This window comes from Rattus norvegicus, chromosome 17 (genome assembly GCF_036323735.1).
Source record: "Rattus norvegicus strain BN/NHsdMcwi chromosome 17, GRCr8, whole genome shotgun sequence".
Taxonomy (NCBI): Eukaryota; Metazoa; Chordata; class Mammalia; order Rodentia; family Muridae; genus Rattus; species Rattus norvegicus.
In genome coordinates, this window is record NC_086035.1 from 77132525 (window position 1) to 77153669 (window position 21145).

General features: G+C 43.7%; 1 protein-coding gene across 9 annotated transcripts in view; it reads right to left on the minus strand.

Moving 5' to 3' along the window:
- Positions 1-1450: 1450 nt before the first annotated feature.
- Upf2 (UPF2, regulator of nonsense mediated mRNA decay) overlaps positions 1451-21145 on the minus strand; it is a 111292-nt gene continuing 91597 nt past the window's right edge. For 7 of the 9 annotated variants that reach the window (XM_039095923.2, XM_039095924.2, XM_063276633.1 and 4 more), the window contains 3 exons: positions 15639-15780; positions 10791-10911; positions 1451-2713 (listed from right to left, as the gene is read on the minus strand). In XM_039095923.2, coding sequence (XP_038951851.1) covers positions 2704-2713; positions 10791-10911; positions 15639-15780 — 273 coding nt within the window. In that variant the 3' untranslated portion in view covers positions 1451-2703. 9 annotated transcript variants of the gene reach the window in all.

Below are 21145 nucleotides of genomic sequence, written 5' to 3' on the forward strand. Positions count from 1 at the left end.
GTAAGCAAACTCAGATTATCCTTCATTTTAAGTAAATGACACACCAGAGTCCAGGTGGCTCAGTTAACTCCTAACATGTAAAGACTTTAGTCCTTTAGTTATTTTTACTTATGCATTTGGATGTCTTGCTTGCACGTATCTATACACCAGTTGTGTGTCCAGTGCTGCCACAGGCTAGGCGTTATCTGATACCCTGGAATTGGAGTCACAGGTAGTTGTTGTAGGTGCTAAGACCCGAACCTGGGTCTTCTGGAGGAAAAGCCGATGCTCGTAACCACTGAGCCATCTCCCCATCCCCTGAGAGTGCAAACACTTTAACATCCCTTCCAGTGGGGACCTAGGGCACATTTAATTTTATTTCTGCCCTTAAGTTTCTCATTCCAGGTGGAGTTGTTCGAAAGCCTGGGGTCTCTCTTTACGACTGGTAGTCTCAACATTCTAGCACTTACTTCCTATGAGTGAGACTATTTGCTGTTGACGATAAAATTCCCAACAATTACTAACACTAACCGACAAGATACCTCTCAGGATGACTCCTGATCTGCAGAATGAATGCTTCTCTCCACACTAATCCTTATTTTGCAGGGTAATACTATTTGGCTGGTATTATTGGCAGGGCAGGGAGCTAATGGCAGTCCTAACTTTGGTTGTTATTCACGGTACTGAGGCTCAACCCCAGGGCCTGACACAGAGGAACAACCCCAACCCTGATCCTGGGCTCCTTGGCTTTGTGTTCTAAGTTTTCTTCTGCTTCCTTTCCCTGTCCACCCATCTTATCCTTTGTTCTTTCCACCAGGAACTGCCTGTGGTCTCCGCACTGCTGCCTGCTTGGTTTTATGTGGGTCAATTCCACAGTGGCTGTGATGTAAGGGCATCTGAGGGAGAGGGGAGCAAGGGAAGGGAGCAGTGAGTCTGAGCGTGGGATTTGTGAACATCTGCTTATCTTTGGCGGATGTGGGGGAGAGGGAAGACTAACTTAGGACATTGGAGGTTCATCCCTTTGTCTCATTGATATTTCTTAGAGATGCAACACAGGGCCTGGGTCATAGTAGGCAAGAACTCTTCTTTTTGGTTTTTAAAGACAATGTCTGTGCATGGTGGCTCACACCTTTAGTCCAGCACTTGGGAGACAGAGGCAGGCAGATCTCTAGGAGTTCTAGGTCTTCACACTGAGTTCAAAGGCCCACAGAGTAAGTACATAAACCAAGGCTACAGGGAGATTCTGTTTCTTTGTTGTTTTTGTTTTTCCTTTTCCTCACTATACAGCTCAGGTCACTATAGCTCAGGCTAGCCCTCCAATTTGTAATCCTACCTCAGTAGTGAGTTCTGGGATTACAGTCATATACTGCTGTATCTAGCAGAGAATATTTTTTAATAAAGCATGAAGATGACCTTGGATGATATTAACTGGCTCACTGAAAGGTTTCTCAACCAAATAAAACAAATCGTGCCAAATCCAAATTACAACACTTTATTGCAGCATCGGCAAAGGTCAGATTTCTGAAGCTGGTGAAGATTGGGCAGCATTTCCATGTGAAATGTTACAACTTTACAAGTTTTGTTTCTTATTGAAATCTACATGCAGAAACTGAAACATGGTAAAAGAAAGATGCAAAATAGAAAAAGATGTAATCAAGTTGTAGCATACAGATGTGTCTGTTAACTAAATGACTACGCCTACTGGGAAGCAAATGAAAGACACCTATCCTAATAAATTAACAGACTGTCAGAAACAGACTAAGAACCCTCATTTCTACTGGGGAAGGGGAACAAAAGGAAACGAAACAAAAGCAAAGTAAAAGCTCTACTTGTTTCCATAGCTTGTTTAGACACAGAGGCTGTAAACCCATGAAGGTCAACCAAATACTCTGATCCACTTCTGTCGTCCTTCCTTCTTCTGTGACATGCTCACTGGCACGGCTTGTTTTCAATGATACTTACAATGGGCTCAACTACATCCCCGTTCTTAGGCTGCTGTCAGACCTTCTAAGCCATCTGAATGAATGCTTTGCATATTAACAGTCTTCAGTTTTCTTTCACTCTAATAGGCAACTTTACATCACTGACTCTGATGGTTAAAACAGGTTTTTCTCCCTCATCCCTTGTCCCTCTTGAAACAAACTCCTTACACAGACCTTTCCTGGCGGCTTGTCTGGCATTTGGATATCTTGCATCATTTTGCTGTCCTGCATGGAAGTTTTACTAGAAGATTTTACTGCTTGCTCTATACTGTTCTACTGTAGTCCTGGAGCCCCCAAATGTATCTTCTTCCAACATGGGATGTTCAATTCAGAGACACTGTAACTTAAATCAAGTTTAAAACTCAAGTTCATTTCCCCCATACCATCCCATCTCAACCGTTTCCTCTCCGGCTCAGTCACCTCACGGACGCTCTTCCTGGTGTAGCTCTCAGCAGTCAAGTGAACCTTCTCATTTCTTGACTGCCATTCTCAAGAGAAGATTAACCCTCACGTGATTTCCATTACAAAAGGCCTTTCTGCCTTGTCTGGAAGCGTCGGCTTGTTCCGGTGTTGGCAGAGGCTGGTGTTTCTGCCTCATGGCCCCAGCCTGTCCCAGGTTTAGATTCGCAACTCTCTAGACCGACATGCTGAGATGTGTCCGCTGCTCTCATTCAATTGCTGGAGGACTCCACTATCCACAACATCAGATACAGGACCTAATGAAATGACACGTGCTGCTGGATCAACGTCTCCTAAGGTACAAACACAACGGTGTTAGGAACTTCACCACACGGGGCAGGAAAGTGTCAATCACCAGCAACCACCATCACAGTTAATGCTTCCTGAAGATCCTAGATGCCCTCCACTGGACGTGCAGCTCCATACCTTTTCTTCAGCTATTTCCTCTCCCACTCCCTCCCTCCGTCTCCCACACTTTCAATATGGTCATCCACAGCCCAGCCTGGCTTTGTACTCACTATGTAGGTGGACGAGGATAATCATCAACTCCTGACTCTCCTGTCTTCCGCTCCCAAGCCATCGGGTTATAAATAAGCAATGTGCTGTCATACTTGGCCCTCTACAACTAAATTCTAAGATGCTGAGAAATCATGCTCTGTGAGTCGTTGGTGTGTATATAGCCAAAATGTGTATCACCAATATGGTGCCGTCTAACATCTAAAACATCAGACTATTAACTTATTTGGAAACAGCTGTTGGGGGGTTGGGGATTTAGCTCAGTGGTAGAGCACTTGACTAGCAAGCGCAAGGCCCTGGGTTCAGTCCCCAGCACCAAAAAAAAAAAAAAAAAAAAAAAAAAAGAAAGAAAGAAAAAAGAAAAAAGGAAACAGCTGTTGGCAGATGCAATCAATTAAGATGCAGCCATGCAGGGATAGGCTGAGTTTCCCACCAGATACTGTTCTTACAGAAACAAGTATGGACTTGCACCGGGAAGAGTGCTATGTGAAGACAAAGACAGACGAGGGCGATGCATCTGTAGCTACAGGACTGCCAGCAAACTCCTGGAAGCTGGGACGCTTGAACACGTTCTTCACGGCTCAGAAGAAATCAGCCCTGCCTTACTCACATTTCCTGCCTCCAAAACTGAGACAACAAAATTCTGCTGCTGAAGCCACGGAGGGCAGGGGAACAAACTGCTACCCTATGGTCTAACGAACAGCAGGTCAGAGTGCCGAGAAACTTTCAAAGAATAAAACACAACTCTGTCTACTCAGAAAAAAAAATCTCTTCAAGAACTGAACTAAAAAGGGGACAAAATACTGACACAATCACTCCCTGACAGGGAGAAGCAAAGACACAAGTCTTTCCTGAGGTAAAGGCAAGCGGTTTCTGAAGCACAATCACCAAGTGCAGTGGATGAGAGAAAATCTGTAAGTCAGGCTTCCAGCAGAGTATCACTTGATTGATTACCTTACAGGCAAAGAATTATCCTGAGTGATTCTAAGAGCTGAAAAAAAAGTATTTCTAATACATACCTGAGTTAATGTTATTCTAGGAAATATGTAACAAAAGTACCAGGTAACCTTAAAATATTGGCGTAAAGAAGTCCCACGTGGGTGCTGTGGAACAACTCATAATTCTACAGAGCCTGGAGTTCCCAGAGCTGAAGGCCACCCGAGCTACACATAGGGAGAGTCTTTGTCAAGAGAAGCCTCCAGCTGGGGGTGTAGCTCTGTGGAAGAGCACACACCTAGCTGGGTTATTCACCCATCAATGTGGGTAGGGAATATAATACAAGTTGTGAGCCAGCTGTCCTAGGTGCTTGAAAAGACCAGATGGGGGAACTAAGGCAGGGACAGCTTAAGTCAACCTGGACGGTACAGCAAATGCCCCGTTTCAAAACAAGGGAGGGCAGGCTGCATTTCGGTAGATAACCCACGCATATCTGCCGAGCTTAGAGAGCACTGCACTAATCTACAGGAAACCGTAGCACCCAGGTGCACCGGTCTCAACACTTGCTGAAGATGTCACGGCGTCAGCTTCTCAAGCCTGACTCAACTGAGAGCAGCTGGCTCTGGACTACAGGAGACTAGAGGGTGGCTTACTTACAGCAGTTACCTCATTCACGGAAGTGCCTGGAATGTTCTAAAGGAGTCAGGTTTTATTTTACATTCTTATCAAGTCTTGATTAAGCCTTCAAATCCCTAGGCAAAGATGTTACAACTACTTCAGTAACAGGTAAATTTCACTTTAACTGACATGTCGTGTCATGAAGATTAATAACTGGCTCAAGAATCCATCTGGAAGCAGTTTCTCAGGTGTTTACCTCAGCAGAAAGTCCCCCTACCACAGTACACTCAAGACACCTGATGACACCACAGTCTTCTACCACCGTGCTCTTGAAGTGAAAAGCAAAGAAACTAAACAGAACCCAAACTACGAGATGATTCCAATCTGTCATTCTTTTTTTCAAAAAACTGTTTCTTCACTTAGAATTTAAATTTTAAAACCAGAAACCACTTGCCACTCCAAAAGGCTCAACACCTCTTTCCATGTTTGCCTTCTCTTTTACAATGTTCACTCACGCCTACATTGTTAAAGTGTTCATTGCACGTTACAAAGGGCCTTTAAAAAGACCTGTGTGAGTTTTTGCCTGCATGTATGGATGCATATGTACCATGGACATGCCTGATCTCATGGAGGTTAGAGGAAGGTGCCAGAGCCCCTGGAAATGGAGTTACATATGGTTGTGACTCTCCACGTGAGTGCTGGGAACCAAATGTAAGTCCTCAGAAAGAACAGTAAGTGTTCTAATTAATCACTGAGCCATCCTTCCAGCCCCATGCCATCCCTGTCTCCCCCTTCTGAGATGGTCTGGAATTTGCTAGGATGAAGGCCAGGCTTGAACTCAGAGAAATAACCCCTGCCTGGGTCTGGCTAAGTACTAGGGTGTGTGCCGTCATGCTGGGTTCAGACGGTCACTTGTAGAAGATTATGGATGCTGGCTAGTTTTATGTCACCTTGACAAAAGACACCTAGAGTTATGAAAAGAGGGAGCCTCAATGGAGAGTGCCTCCATCAGATCCAGCTGTGAGGCATTTTCCTGATTAGTGGCTGATAGGAGAGCCCACTGTGGGTGGGGCCATCCCTGGGTTGGTGGTCCTGGGTTCTATAAGGAAGCAGGCTGAGTAAACCATGAGAAGCAAGCCAGGACGCAGCACCCACCCCCCCATGGCCTCTGCATCAGCTCCCACCTCCAGGTTCTTGTCCTGATTTTCTTTATTGATGAACAGCAATATGAAAATGTAAGCCAAACGCTGTCCTCTCCAACCCTAAAACAAGTGGGTATCAGTGTACTGCGATATTACTGTGACAGACCTGACCATGGTTTTGGAGGATTATGGAAGACTTTGGAAGTCTGGGAGAGGAGAGCTCAGTGGGACGTTCTGTGGGAGCTTGGAGGACAACAACGTTGAGAGCAGTGCAAACAATGAAGGCCTGGCCTGTGATGTTTCAGATGGAGGTTTAAGATTCCATCAGGGCCATTTGCTCTTCTAAGACTCCATGGTTCTGGTTAGCTGCGGCTGACCAATCAGCTGTGATGAGTGAGATTCCTGAACTACTAACGTGGAGTCTTTGCTTTGCTGGGATACTCAGTGTTGGTTGGCTAGTGCTGAGAATTAAGTGGTGATTAAGAAGAGACTTGCACCAATGAGGTGGAATCTTCTAGGAAGTGTTTCCTGAGAGCACAGAGAAGCTCTGTTCCAGAGGCAGCCATGGCTGTACCTCATGTTGGCAGCGGAACTCAGTAGTTTATGAGTCACACAGGTGGTACTGGTTTTGAAGGCATGAAAGAGTCACAGAGAGCAGCTGAGGCTGGCACTGTGAGAAGCTAGAAGAGGCCATTACTGAAGGTGCAGCCTCAGAAGCAGGTGAAGGCCTGGGAATGAAGGGCTCATGAAGAGAAGCTGAGGCTGACGCCAAGAGGAGAGCCGGAGAGACTAATGGTGAAAGTGCAGCCCAGTGGCAGCAGAGGACCCCAGCAGTTCTGGAGATGACAGCACCATGGGACGACCACCAGACACACCGCAGCACTGGAGTGGAGCCCTCCAGAGCCTAGAGGTCAAGCTGTGTGCTACAGAGGGCAGAGCTGGAGAAGTGACCCCAAGCCCTCCTGAGTCCAGAAGATCATGAGTGAATCCCAGACACTAGACATTATTTACACAGCTGGAGTTCTGTTTTGATTGCGACTATGTCCTGGTTCTTCCCTCTTGAATTACATACTTGAAAGTATGTAATCTAATTTTGATTTTTACATGAGCCCACAGATAAAGACTGACTTTTAAAAGAGATTTTGGACTTTTTAGGAAAATTAAATATTTTAAAGAAAGTGAAGTTTAAATGGGTTTAAATTTTTAATGATTATGGGACTTTTAAAGTTATTTATATTTTTAGTGTGAGATCTTGGGGATGAATAAGAAAGGAAAAGTGGTTTGATAGTGATGTGTTTCTGTGTTAAGTTGACAAGGGGTCAGTTGTACTGGCTGGTTTTGTGTGTCAACTTGACACATGCTAGCATTCATCAGAGAGGAAGGAGCTGAGTTGAAGAAATGCCTCCATGAGATCTAGCTGCAAAGCATTTTTTTTAATTAGTGATCAACGAGGGAGGACCAGCCCACGGTAGGTGGTGCCATCTCTGGGCTGGTGGTCCTGGGTTCTATAAAAAAGCAGGCTTGACATACCACTCCCGAGCATATACCCAAAGGATCCTCATCCTTCCATAAGGACACTTGCTAAATTATGTTGACAGCAGCTTTATTAATAACAGCCAAACATTGTAAAACAACCTAGATGCCCCTCAACTGAAGAATGGATTAAAAAAAAAAAGTGGTACACCTACACAATTAAAAAAAAAGAATGTCATGACATTTGCTGGATAGAACTAGGGTTTAAAAAAAAAAAATCAACCTGAGTGAGGTAATCCACCATGGAATATGCTCACTTATAAGTGGATATCAGCCATAAGTACAGGATAATCATGGTACAACCCAGAGACCTAGAGAGGCTGAGTAAGGAGGTCATTAGAGAGGAGGCAAGGATCTTCCTGGGAAAGGTAAATAGGTTTTTGAGAGTGGCCTGAGGTGGGTGGGCATGGAAACAGGAGGGATCAGGTTGGGGGGATGGAGGGAGGACTGGGTTTGGGGGACATTTTGGGAGTGGGGTAGAAACCTAGTGCAGTGGAAACTGCAAGGAATCAATGAAGGTGACTCTAGCCAAGAGTCCTCGTAATGGGGGACAGGGAGACTGAACAGGCCATCCTGACACCCAAGGCCTCAAGTGGAGGGATTGGGATACCAACCTAGTCACAACCCTCCAACCTACAGTTTGTCATGGCTGCAGATGTGCTGGGACTAAAGCCTAGCAGGCTCCTCATTAGAGAGACCAGAGAGACTGCATCGAGATGGAGAGCCTCACAGCCACATATCAGTCGGAGCTCAGAGAGTCCTTTGGAGGAGTCAGAGGGATCAAGGACACTACAAGAACATGTCCCATACAGTCCCCATTGATGGGGACTCAAGTGGGCTCACAGAGATCAGGGGCCTGTATGGATCTGACCTAGGTCCTCTGAATATATGCTGTGGTTGTGTAGCTCAGTGTTCCTGTGCGACTCCGAGCAGTGGGAGCAGGGGCTGTCTCCCACTCTCTTGCCCACCTTTAGGACCCTTTCCCTCCTGGTGGGTTGCCTCGTGCAGCCTTGATGTGAGGACATGTGCGGGATCTTACTACAGCTTGTTATTTGTGTTTGATTCATGTGACTGGGGGCCCGTTCTTTTCTGAGGGAGAGACTGGGGGAGGAGAGGAGGAGAAACTGTACTCAGGCTGTAATGTTTGAGAGAAGAATAAATGAGAAAAGATGAAGGGAAAGCAAGCCTCGGCATCAGCTCCTGCCTGAAGGGTCCTGCCCTGACTTCCTTTAGTTATGAACAGCAATGTGCAAGTATAAGCTAGATAAACTGCTTCCTCCCAGCTTGCTTATTGGTCATGGTGTTTTGCTGCAGCAATAGCAACTAAGACAATGGATACGTTATTTTTTTTTAAAAGTTGTGGTCTTAGATAAAACAGACCAAGAGGTTAGCTGAAGAGTGGAGATGGAGAAGAAAATGAAGTGATAAAACCTGGGCTGTAGAAGTCTCTCTGTCTGTTCATCTGATGCTTCCTCAGCTTCTCATAGATGCCAGGGAGTAAGCACCCCATAGGAGACACAAGACAAACAGTCCTGCCTCTGCAGCAATCCTCTGCAGGGAGAGGCAGCCTAGCTTTACTGTGGCCAGGCCCAAGTTACCAAGGCAGGCCATAAAGAAGGAAGAGAATTCCCTGGGGCTCAGGAAAACCAGGAAATGGCTCCAGAATGATGGTGTTAGGGATGCAGTTAATTAAGAGGCCAGCTTGGCTGAGAAAGAACATTAAGAAATGTTAACCAAGCTGTGTAATTCAGACTTTATCCTAAAGCCACTGAAGGGCTTTAGGTAGATGGTTTCACAAGGTCAGAAGGCAGACTCCATCTCAGAATACTAGGTCTGAGGAGAATGACCCGGAAGAGTTCACACAGATTGCAAAGGAGATGGGCTACTGCAGCAGTCTGCGCTCGATGTTAGCTAGACAGTGCCGCCGTATTCCACGAGAAGTAACAGTCCTTTGATCTGAATCTCGGCACCGATGTGGAAAACATGGGCACATTACAAGTACTTTACTCAGTAGAATACCACAGAGAAATTAACTTATTATTAATCAGAACTGAAGGAAAGAAGACGAATCAACCTCCTCAGTGTGCAGAGAGAGGGAGGGCTGTCATGTTTGCATTAACGAAGGTGGAGAATACAGTGGGAGGGATTGGGTCAGGACATCTTCATGTGAGGTTTGCCTCAGACATGCAGGAACTCAAGTTCAAGGTATTGATAAGAGATCTTGATAGCAAATGGGTCACAGCAGGGAGGGCTGAACTATTCACAGAAAATAGAAGGCTAAGAGGAGGCCAAGGACTGGGTCCACAGGATAAGGACAACTGTACTGTCTGTCTGTGCTCACAGAGTTTAGTGGGGCTGGAGAGAAGGGAAAACGCAGACCCCAGCAGTCAGAGAAACGACAGGAAAAGAGAAAGAGAGCCTGATGTGGTAGTCAGGTATCCCGGTAGTCAGGGTCTCTCAGTCCAAAGCCACAGAGCTACACAGCCGGACTCCATTCCCCCAAAGGGGAGGGCATTGGAGAGGTGGCTCAGGGCTTTCTCAGGGGACGCAGACTTGAGTCCTGGCACACACATGGTGGGTCATAACTGCAGGCCCAGGGAATCCAGTGCCTCTTCCAACCTCCTCAGGCACCAGGGATGTACATGGCACACAGACACATACATGCAGGCAAAACACGCATACAGAGAATTAACAGTGTAAAAAGAATAAACAAAGCTTACACTCAAGTAAGACTCAGAGAGTGCCCAAGGGGCAGTAAGGGTGCCCAGTAAACCAGCATAATGGCGGGACTGAGTTACAACCTTCCAACGAGGAGAGGAAGAACACACAAGGCTCCTTCTCTCAGTGGGGAACTCGAAGGGAAATGCTAACAAAGAGTTTTGGAGAGACTAAAAAAGCATACACATTCATCTATAAAATTTATATATTTATATATCTACTTCTCCATATGCTGCTTTTGTTTCCTACTTCCTAGGAAGTACTTCATATTAAGTGTCTCTCCCGCTCTCTTTCTCCCCTCCCAACCTCAATAAATGACTAAGCTGGGCAGTGGTAGTACATGCCCTTAATTTCAGGCAGAGGCAGGCAGATCTGAGTTCAAGGCCAGCCTGGACTATAGCAGCCTGAGTTCTAGGGCAGCAAAGGCTACACAGAGAAAGCCCCCTTTGAGGGGGAGCACCCCTCCACCCTCCACCTCCAAACACCTCCCCTCAGAACAACAACAATAATGACAACCAAGAAAACAACAAAAGACTCAAAGCCAAAGCCAACAAGAACTAGGGCAGAATTAACTCTGAAGTACTCCAAAGTTCATTTTTCCACTGGACTCTAGCCCTGAGGGCACTGACACTTGTTCTGCTTTTTGACAATCTAACATATATAAAAATGATTAAAAGACATTAACTCTGAACACTACAGCATACGCTTTACCCTTCTTTTAAGAAAGTGAATAGGCAGGAATCTAATACTTCTCGTTGTCTCTTAAGCTACTTTGCGTTTTAGCAGCAATGTAACAGGCTTCAATAAAATTAAGCTCTATCATTGAGTCTAATTGTAAATTCTCATTTTGTTCACCAAAGCATCATAACAGACATTTGTTAGGAAGAAGCAAGTGAAGGTTGTTTACCTCCCACCAGTCTTAAAGATTAGATCTGCATTAGGCGCTCCCTTTGGATGTTGGTAACGAGGCCGCCGCTCACGATTAGTGTTCGCTGGAGCTGGGCGCTGTGCGAGAGACTGCAACATTTCTGTGGTAGGAGCAAAGAGGAAAATGCTGTTAGCTCTGGTAAATATATCTCTACAAGGCAACAAAACACCAGGGAGAGCAGTCTATTAGTCCTTGCATGGAGGAAGCTGACTTTCAAAGAAGAACGTTCTATAGGCTAATGGTAATGAAATATTAAAGCATGAAAAAGCAAAGGAAGTGACTGACAGCTTTGACAGCTACCTAAAGCTCTCTAGGACAGCCCAGGGTGCTGCTCCTCTGCAGGTGCTGTCTGTCCTGTTTTCCAATGGCAGCTTTCACTGGCCTTGGGCCTTGGTTGGTCAGCAAGCCCAGGGCTCTGCCTCCCAACACTGGGGTTGCACACTGGCTTTTTTTTTTTTTTAATGGGAAAACTTTGAACAGAATTAAAATATTGAAACATGATATAAATATACAGACAATTTGTCTAAATAGTTTAACAAATAATTATTCCAATGTTTTCTCATTATTCATTATACATATTTAACATGTGCACTTTAATATCAATGTGTGTTGGCTGAATTGCTAAACTAGTTGTTGAAAAAGTTAATATTTGGTTCTCAGAGTTCTGTGATCTACTATATATGCCACAGTATAAATAAAAATGAAAAAATATTTAAACCTACAAAAATATTTTTTTTCATTGATTTCTTTTTTTTTAATTTAGAGAATACTTTATTAGTTTTTGTAATCAAACCCACGTATATAAGACCTTACATATTTAATACAGTGTGTTACCCCTGTACAAATGGAAAAAACTTAAGTTCAAAATTTCTAGACCAATATGGCTGTTAATTTCTGTACAGTGCCAACTCAACACAGTAAACGGGGATACTTTTTTCCAAAGTTGACAGCACAGGTAAAGTTTCAAAAAATTCAAATTATATATCTGTATATATATATTTATATTTATATAAAAAGACCAATAATAGCAGTGTTATGCATCAACAGCAGCAACAGCTTTTCCAGGTTCTGCAGTCATCTGAACAAAACTGTAGAGACATCCAGCATACTCCATTAAAAAAAAAAAAAAAGTAAAAAAGTAAAAAAACAAAACCCGAGAAAACAGCACAGTTCTGTTACTCTTGTGGTACCTGGCACCATTTTTTTTTTTTTTAAATTAGCTTCTCAATCATCATCTGGAAAGAAAACATTCTGAGCAACATCATTAAAAACAGCTCTGATAAAGCACGGTCACTACTACGTATCATAAAGCAGGTACAAGCTATTTTACATCCACAGAGGTATGATACAGTACTGTCCTACATCTATAATACTAGAGGATACAATTTAAAAGGCATTATTAGAGACTTGATTCTACTTTTCCAGCAGAGGGCCCAAAGGATGGTGTGACACAGCTTTGTAAAGAAACATACTCTAGACAGGATTTCCTTTCACTAGTGGCACACTTCTAAGGATTCATTCTCTCCATGAATGTCAGCTAAAACCGTTATTAAAAAAATGAAATATCCCTAGAACAAAACCGTATAACCACCAGATTCACATGAAGATGACCTAGTGGAGACAAGCTGGACCTCACCTTACCAACAAGCTATCAAATCTGTTATGTTTAAACAGTGAGACCTCCAAGGAAGGAAATGCCAAGTAGTGCTTCAAAGCTTCGGACCACAATCAAACACAGCATCCTTTTCAACAGAAGCAGAAGCTCATCTGAATATGCTCAAGGATGCTGACATCAACATTTAATCATCTCCTCACTCATCCAGGAAGAAGGGGAGATCAGTTACTACTGTACTTTATTGTGTTCAACCAAATCACCATGTTACAAAAATAGCAAGCTGCCATAATAAAAAATAAGGCTCCTCTATCCAGCACCAGATAGCATCATTTTACTTTCAAGCCTAGAAATTGCACACTTGTATATAAACCAATCGAAGATGAGGATTGAGAGTTCATCTTGGTGGATTTTTCCTTTGATGAATATGAAGTGTCCTTCCTTATCTTTTTTGATGACTTTTAATTGAAAATTGATTTTATTTGATATTAGAATGGCTACTCCAGCTTGCTTCTTCTGACCATTTGCTTGGAAAGTTGTTTTCCAGCCTTTCACTCTGAGGTAGTGTCTGTCTTTGTCTCTGAGGTGTGTTTCCTGTAGGCAGCAGAATGCAGGGTCCTCATTGCGTATCCAGTTTGTTAATCTATGTCTTTTTATTGGGGAGTTGAGGCCACTGATGTTGAGAGATATTAAGGAATAGTGATTATTGCTTCCTGTTATATTGATATTTGGATGTGAGGTTATGTTTGTGTGCTTTCATTCTCTTTGTTTTGTTGCCAAGACGATTAGTTTCTTGCTTCTTCTAGGGTATAGCTTGCCTCCTTATGTTGGGCTTTACCCTTTATTATCCTTTGTAGTGCTGGATTTGTAGAAAGATATTGTGCAAATTTGGTTTTGTCATGGAATATCTTGGTTTCTCCATCTATGTTAATTGAGAGTTTTGCAGGATACAGTAACCTGGGCTGGCATTTGTGTTCTCTTAGGGTCTGTATGACATCTGTCCAGGATCTTCTGGCCTTCATAGTTTCTGGTGAAAAGTCTGGTGTGATTCTGATAGGTCTGCCTTTATATGTTACTTGACCTTTTTCCCTTATGCTTTTAATATTCTTTATTTTGTGCGTTTGGTGTTTTGACAATTATGTGACGGGAGGTGTTTCTTTTCTGGTCCAATCTATTTGGAGTTCTGTAGGCTTCTTGTATGCCTATGGGTATCTCTTTTTTTAGGTTAGGGAAGTTTTCTTCTATGATTTTGTTGAAGATATTTACTGGTCCTTTGAGCTGGGAGTCTTCACTCTCTTCTATACCTATTATCCTTAGGTTTGATCTTCTCATTGAGTCCTGGATTTCCTGTATGTTTTGGACCAGTAGCTTTTTCCGCTTTACATTATCTTTGACAGTTGAGTCAATGATTTCTATGGAATCTTCTGCTCCCGAGATTCTCTCTTCCATCTCTTGAATTCTGTTGGTGAAGCTTGTATCTACAGCTCCTTGTCTTTTCTTTTGATTTTCTATGTCCAGGGTTGTTTCCATGTGTTCTTTCTTGATTGCTTCTATTTCCATTTTTAATTCCTTCAACTGTTTGATTGTGTTTTCCTGGAATTCTTTCAGGGATTTTTGCGATTCCTCTCTGTAGGCTTCTACTTGTTCTCTAAGGGAGTTCTTTATGTCTTTCTTGAAGTCCTCCAGCATCATGATCAAATATGATTTTGAAACTAGATCTTGCTTTTCTGGTGTGTTTGGATATTCCGTGTTTGCTTTGGTGGGAGAATTGGGCTCCAATGATGCCATGTAGTCTTGGTTTCTGTTGCTTGGGTTCCTGCGCTTGCCTCTCGCCATCAGATTATCTCTAGTGTTACTTTGTTCTGCTATTTCTGACCGTGGCTAGACTGTCCTATAAGCCTGTGTGTCAGGAGTGCTGTAGACCTGTTTTCCTGTTTTCTTTCAGCCAGTTATGGGGACAGAGTGTTCTGCTTTCGGGCGTGTAGTTTTTCCTCTCTACAGGTCTTCAGCTGTTCCTGTGGGCCTGTGTCTTGAGTTCACCAGGCAGGTTTCTTGCAGGGGAAAAGTTGGTCCTACCTGTGGTTCCAAGGCTCAAGTTTGCTCGTGGGGTACTGCCTAAGTCCTCTCCGAGGCGGCAGCAACTGGGAAGATCTGCGCCGCTCTTTCCGGGAGCCTCCGTGCACCAGGGTTCCAGATGGCGTTTGGTGTTTTCCTCTGGCGTCTGGATGTGCACAGAGTGCAGTCTCTTCTGGTTTCCCAGGCGTGTCCGCCTCTCTGAAGGTTTAGCTCTCCCTCCCACGGGATTTGGGTGCAGAGAACTGTTTATCAGGTCTGTTTCCTTCAGGTTCTGACGGTGTCTCAGGCGCAGGGATCCTGCCGCTCCTGGGCCCTCCCCTACGGGAACCCAGAGGCCTTATACAGTTGCCTCTTGGGCCAGGGATGTGGGCAGGGGTGGGCAGTGTTGGTGGTCTCCTCCACTCTGCAGCCTCAGGAGTGCCCACCTGATCAGGCGGTGAGGTCTCTCCCCCACGGGGTTTGGGAGCAGAGAGCTGCTGCGGGCCGGGCGCACACTGGCTTTTTATGTGAGTGCTGGGAAATCTAACTCAAGTCCTTTGCTTGCATAGTACACAGCACGGTAAACACTTTACAAAGTGAACTTTATAGCCCCAATTTCCCACATTTTTATTTTTATTTAAGTTGATAAGATTTATCTTTATATCTGGTTGTTGTGGTGCACCCCTTTAATCCCAGCACTTGGGAGGAGGCAGAAGCAGGTGGATCCCTAAGTTGAAGGCCAGCCTGATCTACAAAGCAAGTGTCAGCATAGTGCTACACAGAGAAACCCTGTCTTGAAAAAAGAAAAGGAAACATTATTATTAATTTTAGCTCTGTCCATGTGTGGGTTATGTGTATGTGAGTGCAGACAGAGCCTAGGAGTTGTCCCCTGGAGCTGGAGTCCATAATTACACAGGCAATTATGGAGCCGCCTGATGTAATTGAAGGAGCTTAAACTCAGGTCCTCTGGAAGAGCAGTGTGTTCCTAACTGATGAGCCATCGCTCCAGCCCCTCTCCATTGTTAATAAGTGATCTTTCTTTCTTTCTCTGAGATAGAATCTTACTATGTAGTCCAAGCTGTCCTCAACAGCCTGCAGAGTGATGACAGGTAAGTATATTATGGCCCGCACTACCATCCCTAGCCTGTAGCTCTCTTTACCTTGATAATCTTCTTGTTCTTGTCGTTCGTTGATGTCTAAGGTGAGCTTTTTCATCCTCATCCTCTCCTCTTGTTCTGCTTGTTGCTGGTTCCAGTGATTTGCAGCAAGTTGGGATGACATGGGCACATTGAGAATCTTAAACTGGAGGAAAAACAATACTGGAATAAGAAACAGCCTGATAAAATGGCAGGACAGTTAAATAAATGAGTTTACAAAACAGTACTATCTGTCCTCCACTGTAATCCCATCTGTTAAACCTGTGCTATTCTAAGGAGACACAGTGTTATTCTAAGTCTAGCAGTGGATGGGAACAGGAAGGCTAGCAAGGTGTGACCGGCCTCATGAACAGCAGTGCTCTGGACGTATAACCTAGAGACAGGATCGCCCTGCAGACGTGTTGTATGTGAGTGAGCAGCAGCGAGACGAAAGCACATTCCTTTCAGCCCTACTTGCCTCCCCAGCTAATGGGGAAACCTGACCACCTCCAGCACTCCGAGCACTTCTTTGTTCTAAAGACAGATGTGACAGGAGGAAGCGGGGTGACACAACCGACACAGAATCCAGGTCCCTTTCTTGAAATGGTGGTGTGTAGCAGGATGTTTCTAGCTAAGGAATGCACATGGCAGACAAACCTAGATAAAAACCTATAAACTAAGGCCCAGGGCCCCCTGGGAAACTCTAGGTGAACTATGATAATCAGCTATGCATAAAACAAAGTGTTTCATAACCTAAACTCTGTGCACAGCAGTGTGCATGCTTCACAGGAGACTCGTCTATGACTGGATGAGGCACGGTGAAGAAAGGCAGGGTTCTGAGAGCTGTGCTCAGCATCCAGATCCCTCTCTGCCTGAATCATGCCTCCAAGGAGCTCAGCCATCACAGTTACTGCTAAGGCGTAACACTGCACAAAGTCTGATTCACTGCCGTCTCACTTGGAAACTCGGCTCTTTGTATTCCTTCAAGTCTCTATCAGCATTTCCTTATGATGGGACCAGTCAGTCAGCGTTCCTCTCAGACGGCAATAACATGGGCATGACACACAAGGTCAGACATACTGCATGTACACTGCACCAACTGTATTCTGTTTTTATGACAGCAGATCATATCAAAATAAAATATATTAAGTTAAACTAAGTAATTTTCTAACCCAGGCTGAGATGGCACAATAAAGAAGAAAAAACGCTATTGCATTTTTAAAATTTTTACTTAGTTTAAAAACAAACAAACCTGATTTCTTAATGTAAACACACACACCAGTGTCATACGCCTTGTTTGGGAGGCTGGTTCTCTTACACTTCCTGGTCTCAAGCACTAAAAATGTATGGAGATTTTTAGAAGGAAATGGCCCAACAGTCTTATAAAATACCAGAACAAGGTAGCCAATAAGAGACATACATAATTGTTTTTTTTGATCAATTCTAAAATACTTTTTTCTATTACATTTAAATATTCAGTAAAATAGTACCATTTTCTTTTTATTATGTTCCTGTGATAAAACCTGAAATTTCTTCTCAAGTTCAATTATGACAAACTTAATTATACTGACAGTATACTAATAAAACAGTACAAAGGATTATAAAGAAATTTTCACATTGAGTTTGTTCTCAAAATGTATTTAGTATTTGTAAAACTAAAATTATCTTTATTACATTTTATGACCTCTAAGAAACTATATAAAAGGAAAAGTTCTCAAGTACTGTGTGTTTAAAAGAACTTCTTTAAAAAGTAGGAATAACTTTGCTACCTCCACCGAATACCCTCAGTATAAGCAGCTTGGAAGAGGGGCTCTCCACAGCGAACAGGATGGGAGGACTGAGGTCACTCGAACTGAGCTTCTGAGGCATGGCGCGAATATGAGTAACATCGGGAGACTGATGGTGCTGCTTTCAGCTGAGTTTTACGTTTCACTACATTTTAAAACTACATACGCATACATAATATAAAGTGATAGGCTATAGTAAGTATTAATTATCCTAGTAAAAAAGCGCAGTAAATCATAATTCCTTATGACTACTGACTCTAACACAGTGGTTTTCCTTCCAGTATTAAGTGAAATATACTTTGCCTTTTTCAATCATTCATTTTATTTGCACCTTTGCTTGTGGGAAGGGGAGAAGTGCATGCTGGATCCCTAAGAGCAGGAATTACAGGTATCTGTGGGACCCTGGTTTGTTATATGGTGCTTCAGACCAAACTCTGATCCTCCTGATTGTATTGCAAACACTCAACTGTTGAGTGATCCCTCTAACCCCGACTTTATAGTTTTAAAAATAAAATATGCTGACCTACGTAACTGAGCTGTATGTTACATGTTTCACTTTACTCGAATTCATAAATATGTAAATGCAAAGCTTGTCACTGTTCTCCTCTTACGTCTCTGCACCTACCCACCTCACTGATCCGCTTTTCCCACTGTTGACTGTCACTGTAAGGCTTCTCTAAACAAATGTAGTACAAAGAAATCTTTCACTGAAGAACATTCCTATATATCACTACACTTCACACTTGTAGAAAAGCCACTGCTCCAGAAAACAGAAGGCCAACTGCCAAAAACTAAATTAAAAAAAACAAAACAAAAAATCAACAGAGGGCTGGAGAGATGGCTCAGCAGTTAAGAGCACTGACTGCTCTTCCAGAGGTCCTGAGTTCAATTCCCAGCAACCACATGGTGGCTCACAACCATCTGTAATGAGATCTGATGCCCTCTTCTGATGTGTCTGAAGTCAGCTACAGTGTACTCATATACCTAAAATAAATAAATCTTAAAAAAAAAATCAACAGAATATAAGCTTTCTTATTCAGACCACAAGATACCATGATGTTTCTTTAATTAATAATTTTCCTGAAACTGGCCTTCAAATTAACGACCCTGTTCCAGCCTCTCAGAACTGTAGTAAGTGTGCATCACCATGCCTGGCTGTAAGGCGCATCTTGATTGACTGTTAGAGCCTCCCTCCTGTGTAAGGACTAACCAGCCTGGAGAAGTTGATGACTATGCACCCTTATGCACACCTGGATATAACAAAGAGGAAAACTAGTATTGTACAGCTTTTATCCAGAAAAGAGATCACTAAGTTTCCTTTGAGTTAATAAAACTAGAATCCAAGATACGTGTAAATATATTATGCAGTAATGCTATGCAGTAATGGGAATCAAAAAACACTTCTTATAGTTGCTCAATACTGTCCTTTACGCCCCACCTCACCATGTGTGTGTGTATGTGTGTGTGTGTGTGTGTGTGTGTGTGTGTGTATGTGTGTGTGTTCGTGCATGAGTGTGTGAGTGCCCAGAGAAGGGTGGGAGGGAGTGAAGGAAGTATTTAACTTTACCACACTGACTTTAATGTCAGTCATGGTGTAGTCTTTGCTGGCCCTATTGTTTTACTATTATTGAAGCTATTTTACACTCTAGCCACCAAACTAAACGTATAAGGTAGGGTTTTATCACCCCTTAGTTAAACAAGAAATTACAGACGGGAACACAGTTACTCATCTAGAAATAAAAAAAAAAAAAAAAACCACGTATGTAGTCTTATAACACAAACTCAGACCAGCTGGGATCAGCACTGTGGAGGGTGGGTGAGCATTGGCAAGGTCCTTCTGAGGGCAAGGCCCTCAGGCTTGGGGTAGGGTGCTGATGGTTATCTTAATCTCTCCTTGTTTTCCTACTGAAAAGGAAGGAGGGGTGTCAGGTCTTAACTTAGTGGGAGTTGTCTTTATCAAGGGGCAGGCCCTCAGCTCTCACAGCCTGCAGAGTAGCTTGACCGCCAAGAATAGAGACTCCAGCCCGACTCCTGAAGGTGGAGAGTCAAGGCTCCTCTCACTCTGTAGGGAGTATGTTAAAGGACTCATCCTGCTTATTCCCAGGGTTTGGGTACTGGCACCCACTCTGGAGGTAGCTACCTCAGTTTCAGGCTCTGGTGCTCTTACTAAACAGGGCTGAGGGCATGGAGGGGACAACCCACTTTGAGGTTCAGGAAGGGCTAGTTCTAGGCTCCGTCTCAGCAAGTGTATGTATAAAGGGAGTCAGTCTTTATGTGGGCTCCCATGTGCTGGCACTGGTGACTGAGGATGGTGCCACAGGGCTGCTCTTTGTCCTCAAGACAATTCAAGGCTGAGGCTAGGCTTCAAGGACCTGGGTGGATACAGAAGTTGGCCCTCTCTTCTCTAAGTGACAGAACTGGGCCTCAGCTACTGGATCCAGAGGGGGATAAATAGGAAAGACTAGCAGGGAGGCAAGCTGGGCCTAGGGTTATGGAGGAAAAAGGGACAGAAAGGCAGACATCCAAGATCAACGTAGTGTTTACCAGGAGCTGGCCCTGCTTCTCTCAGGGATTCCTACTCACCATTATCCTCTTCATAGGATCTTGTTTTTATTCAGTGTGTGTGCATGTGAGTGTGTGCATGTGTGTGTTGAACGGACACTGTCCCTGCACCCACTGAGCCATCTCACTATGCTGGTCTCAGTACTTTAACTGCAGATTCTTCTTTCAGGCACAGACAGCAATCACTAACGCCACAGCCTCCCTTCCTGCTCGTCCCTATGCCTGTTGTCTCCTTTCACTTGCTTTATGTCCCTCATCTTCCCAAGCCAACACTGTGAATTCCTTTACTAGATCAGAATGAAAGCTCTAAGAGAGAAGAAACTACTTAGCTTACGCTCTACATAAAGAGCTTGGCATAAACACAAATAAACCAAATGGTCATGTGAGTAACATGTACTCACCTAATTAGCCCTGACTCCCTGTGACAGCTCCCGTAGTTTCTAAATGCTGGCACATTTTTCATTTTAATACATACCATTATTTTATATATCATTAAGACAAAAGTGAGTTATAACATGAATTAATGAACCTGGTATCAGAAATGACAAAACATAAAAACAGAACTGATACGTGTGCCTGCAGGAGCCGTTTCTGACAGCCGACCTTCATCCTTGTATAGCATCTCAGTGGGGAATAAGACCCATGAGGACAGGTAGGTATGCCGCTGTGTGTCACCTATAGTCCTAGGACAAGGACACGTATGTTTACCAGTGCATAGCTGATGCTCAGGAAACATCTGCTAAATGAATACATGAATCCCTAAAATAATGGCCTAGTAGCCAGGGACATGATTTTGAGGGACCATATGTTAACATACAACAAAGAAAGAGTAAGAATGTAGGAGAAGGTGTGGGGCCAGATATAACAGATTTCAGAGAAAATTGAACCTTGGCACTCAGTCCTTCTTGGTCTGTCTGTCCATCTCCTCCTCTCCCTTGCCCTGCTGAGCCTCCCTATATAGTTTTCTACTTAGTCAAGGAATTTATATGTCCTTACAAATATATACACACTCCGACCTTAGAGGTCCTTCCCATTAACACACCAATCACTGCATCGTCTCACACACATCATGGGTAATATTTCTACCACTGAGTACTCTTAAAGTTTCCATAAAACCAGTAACTTGGAATTTACTGAACAAAGCAAATTCTCACACTGAGAACCAACAGTTAGCTGCACCTG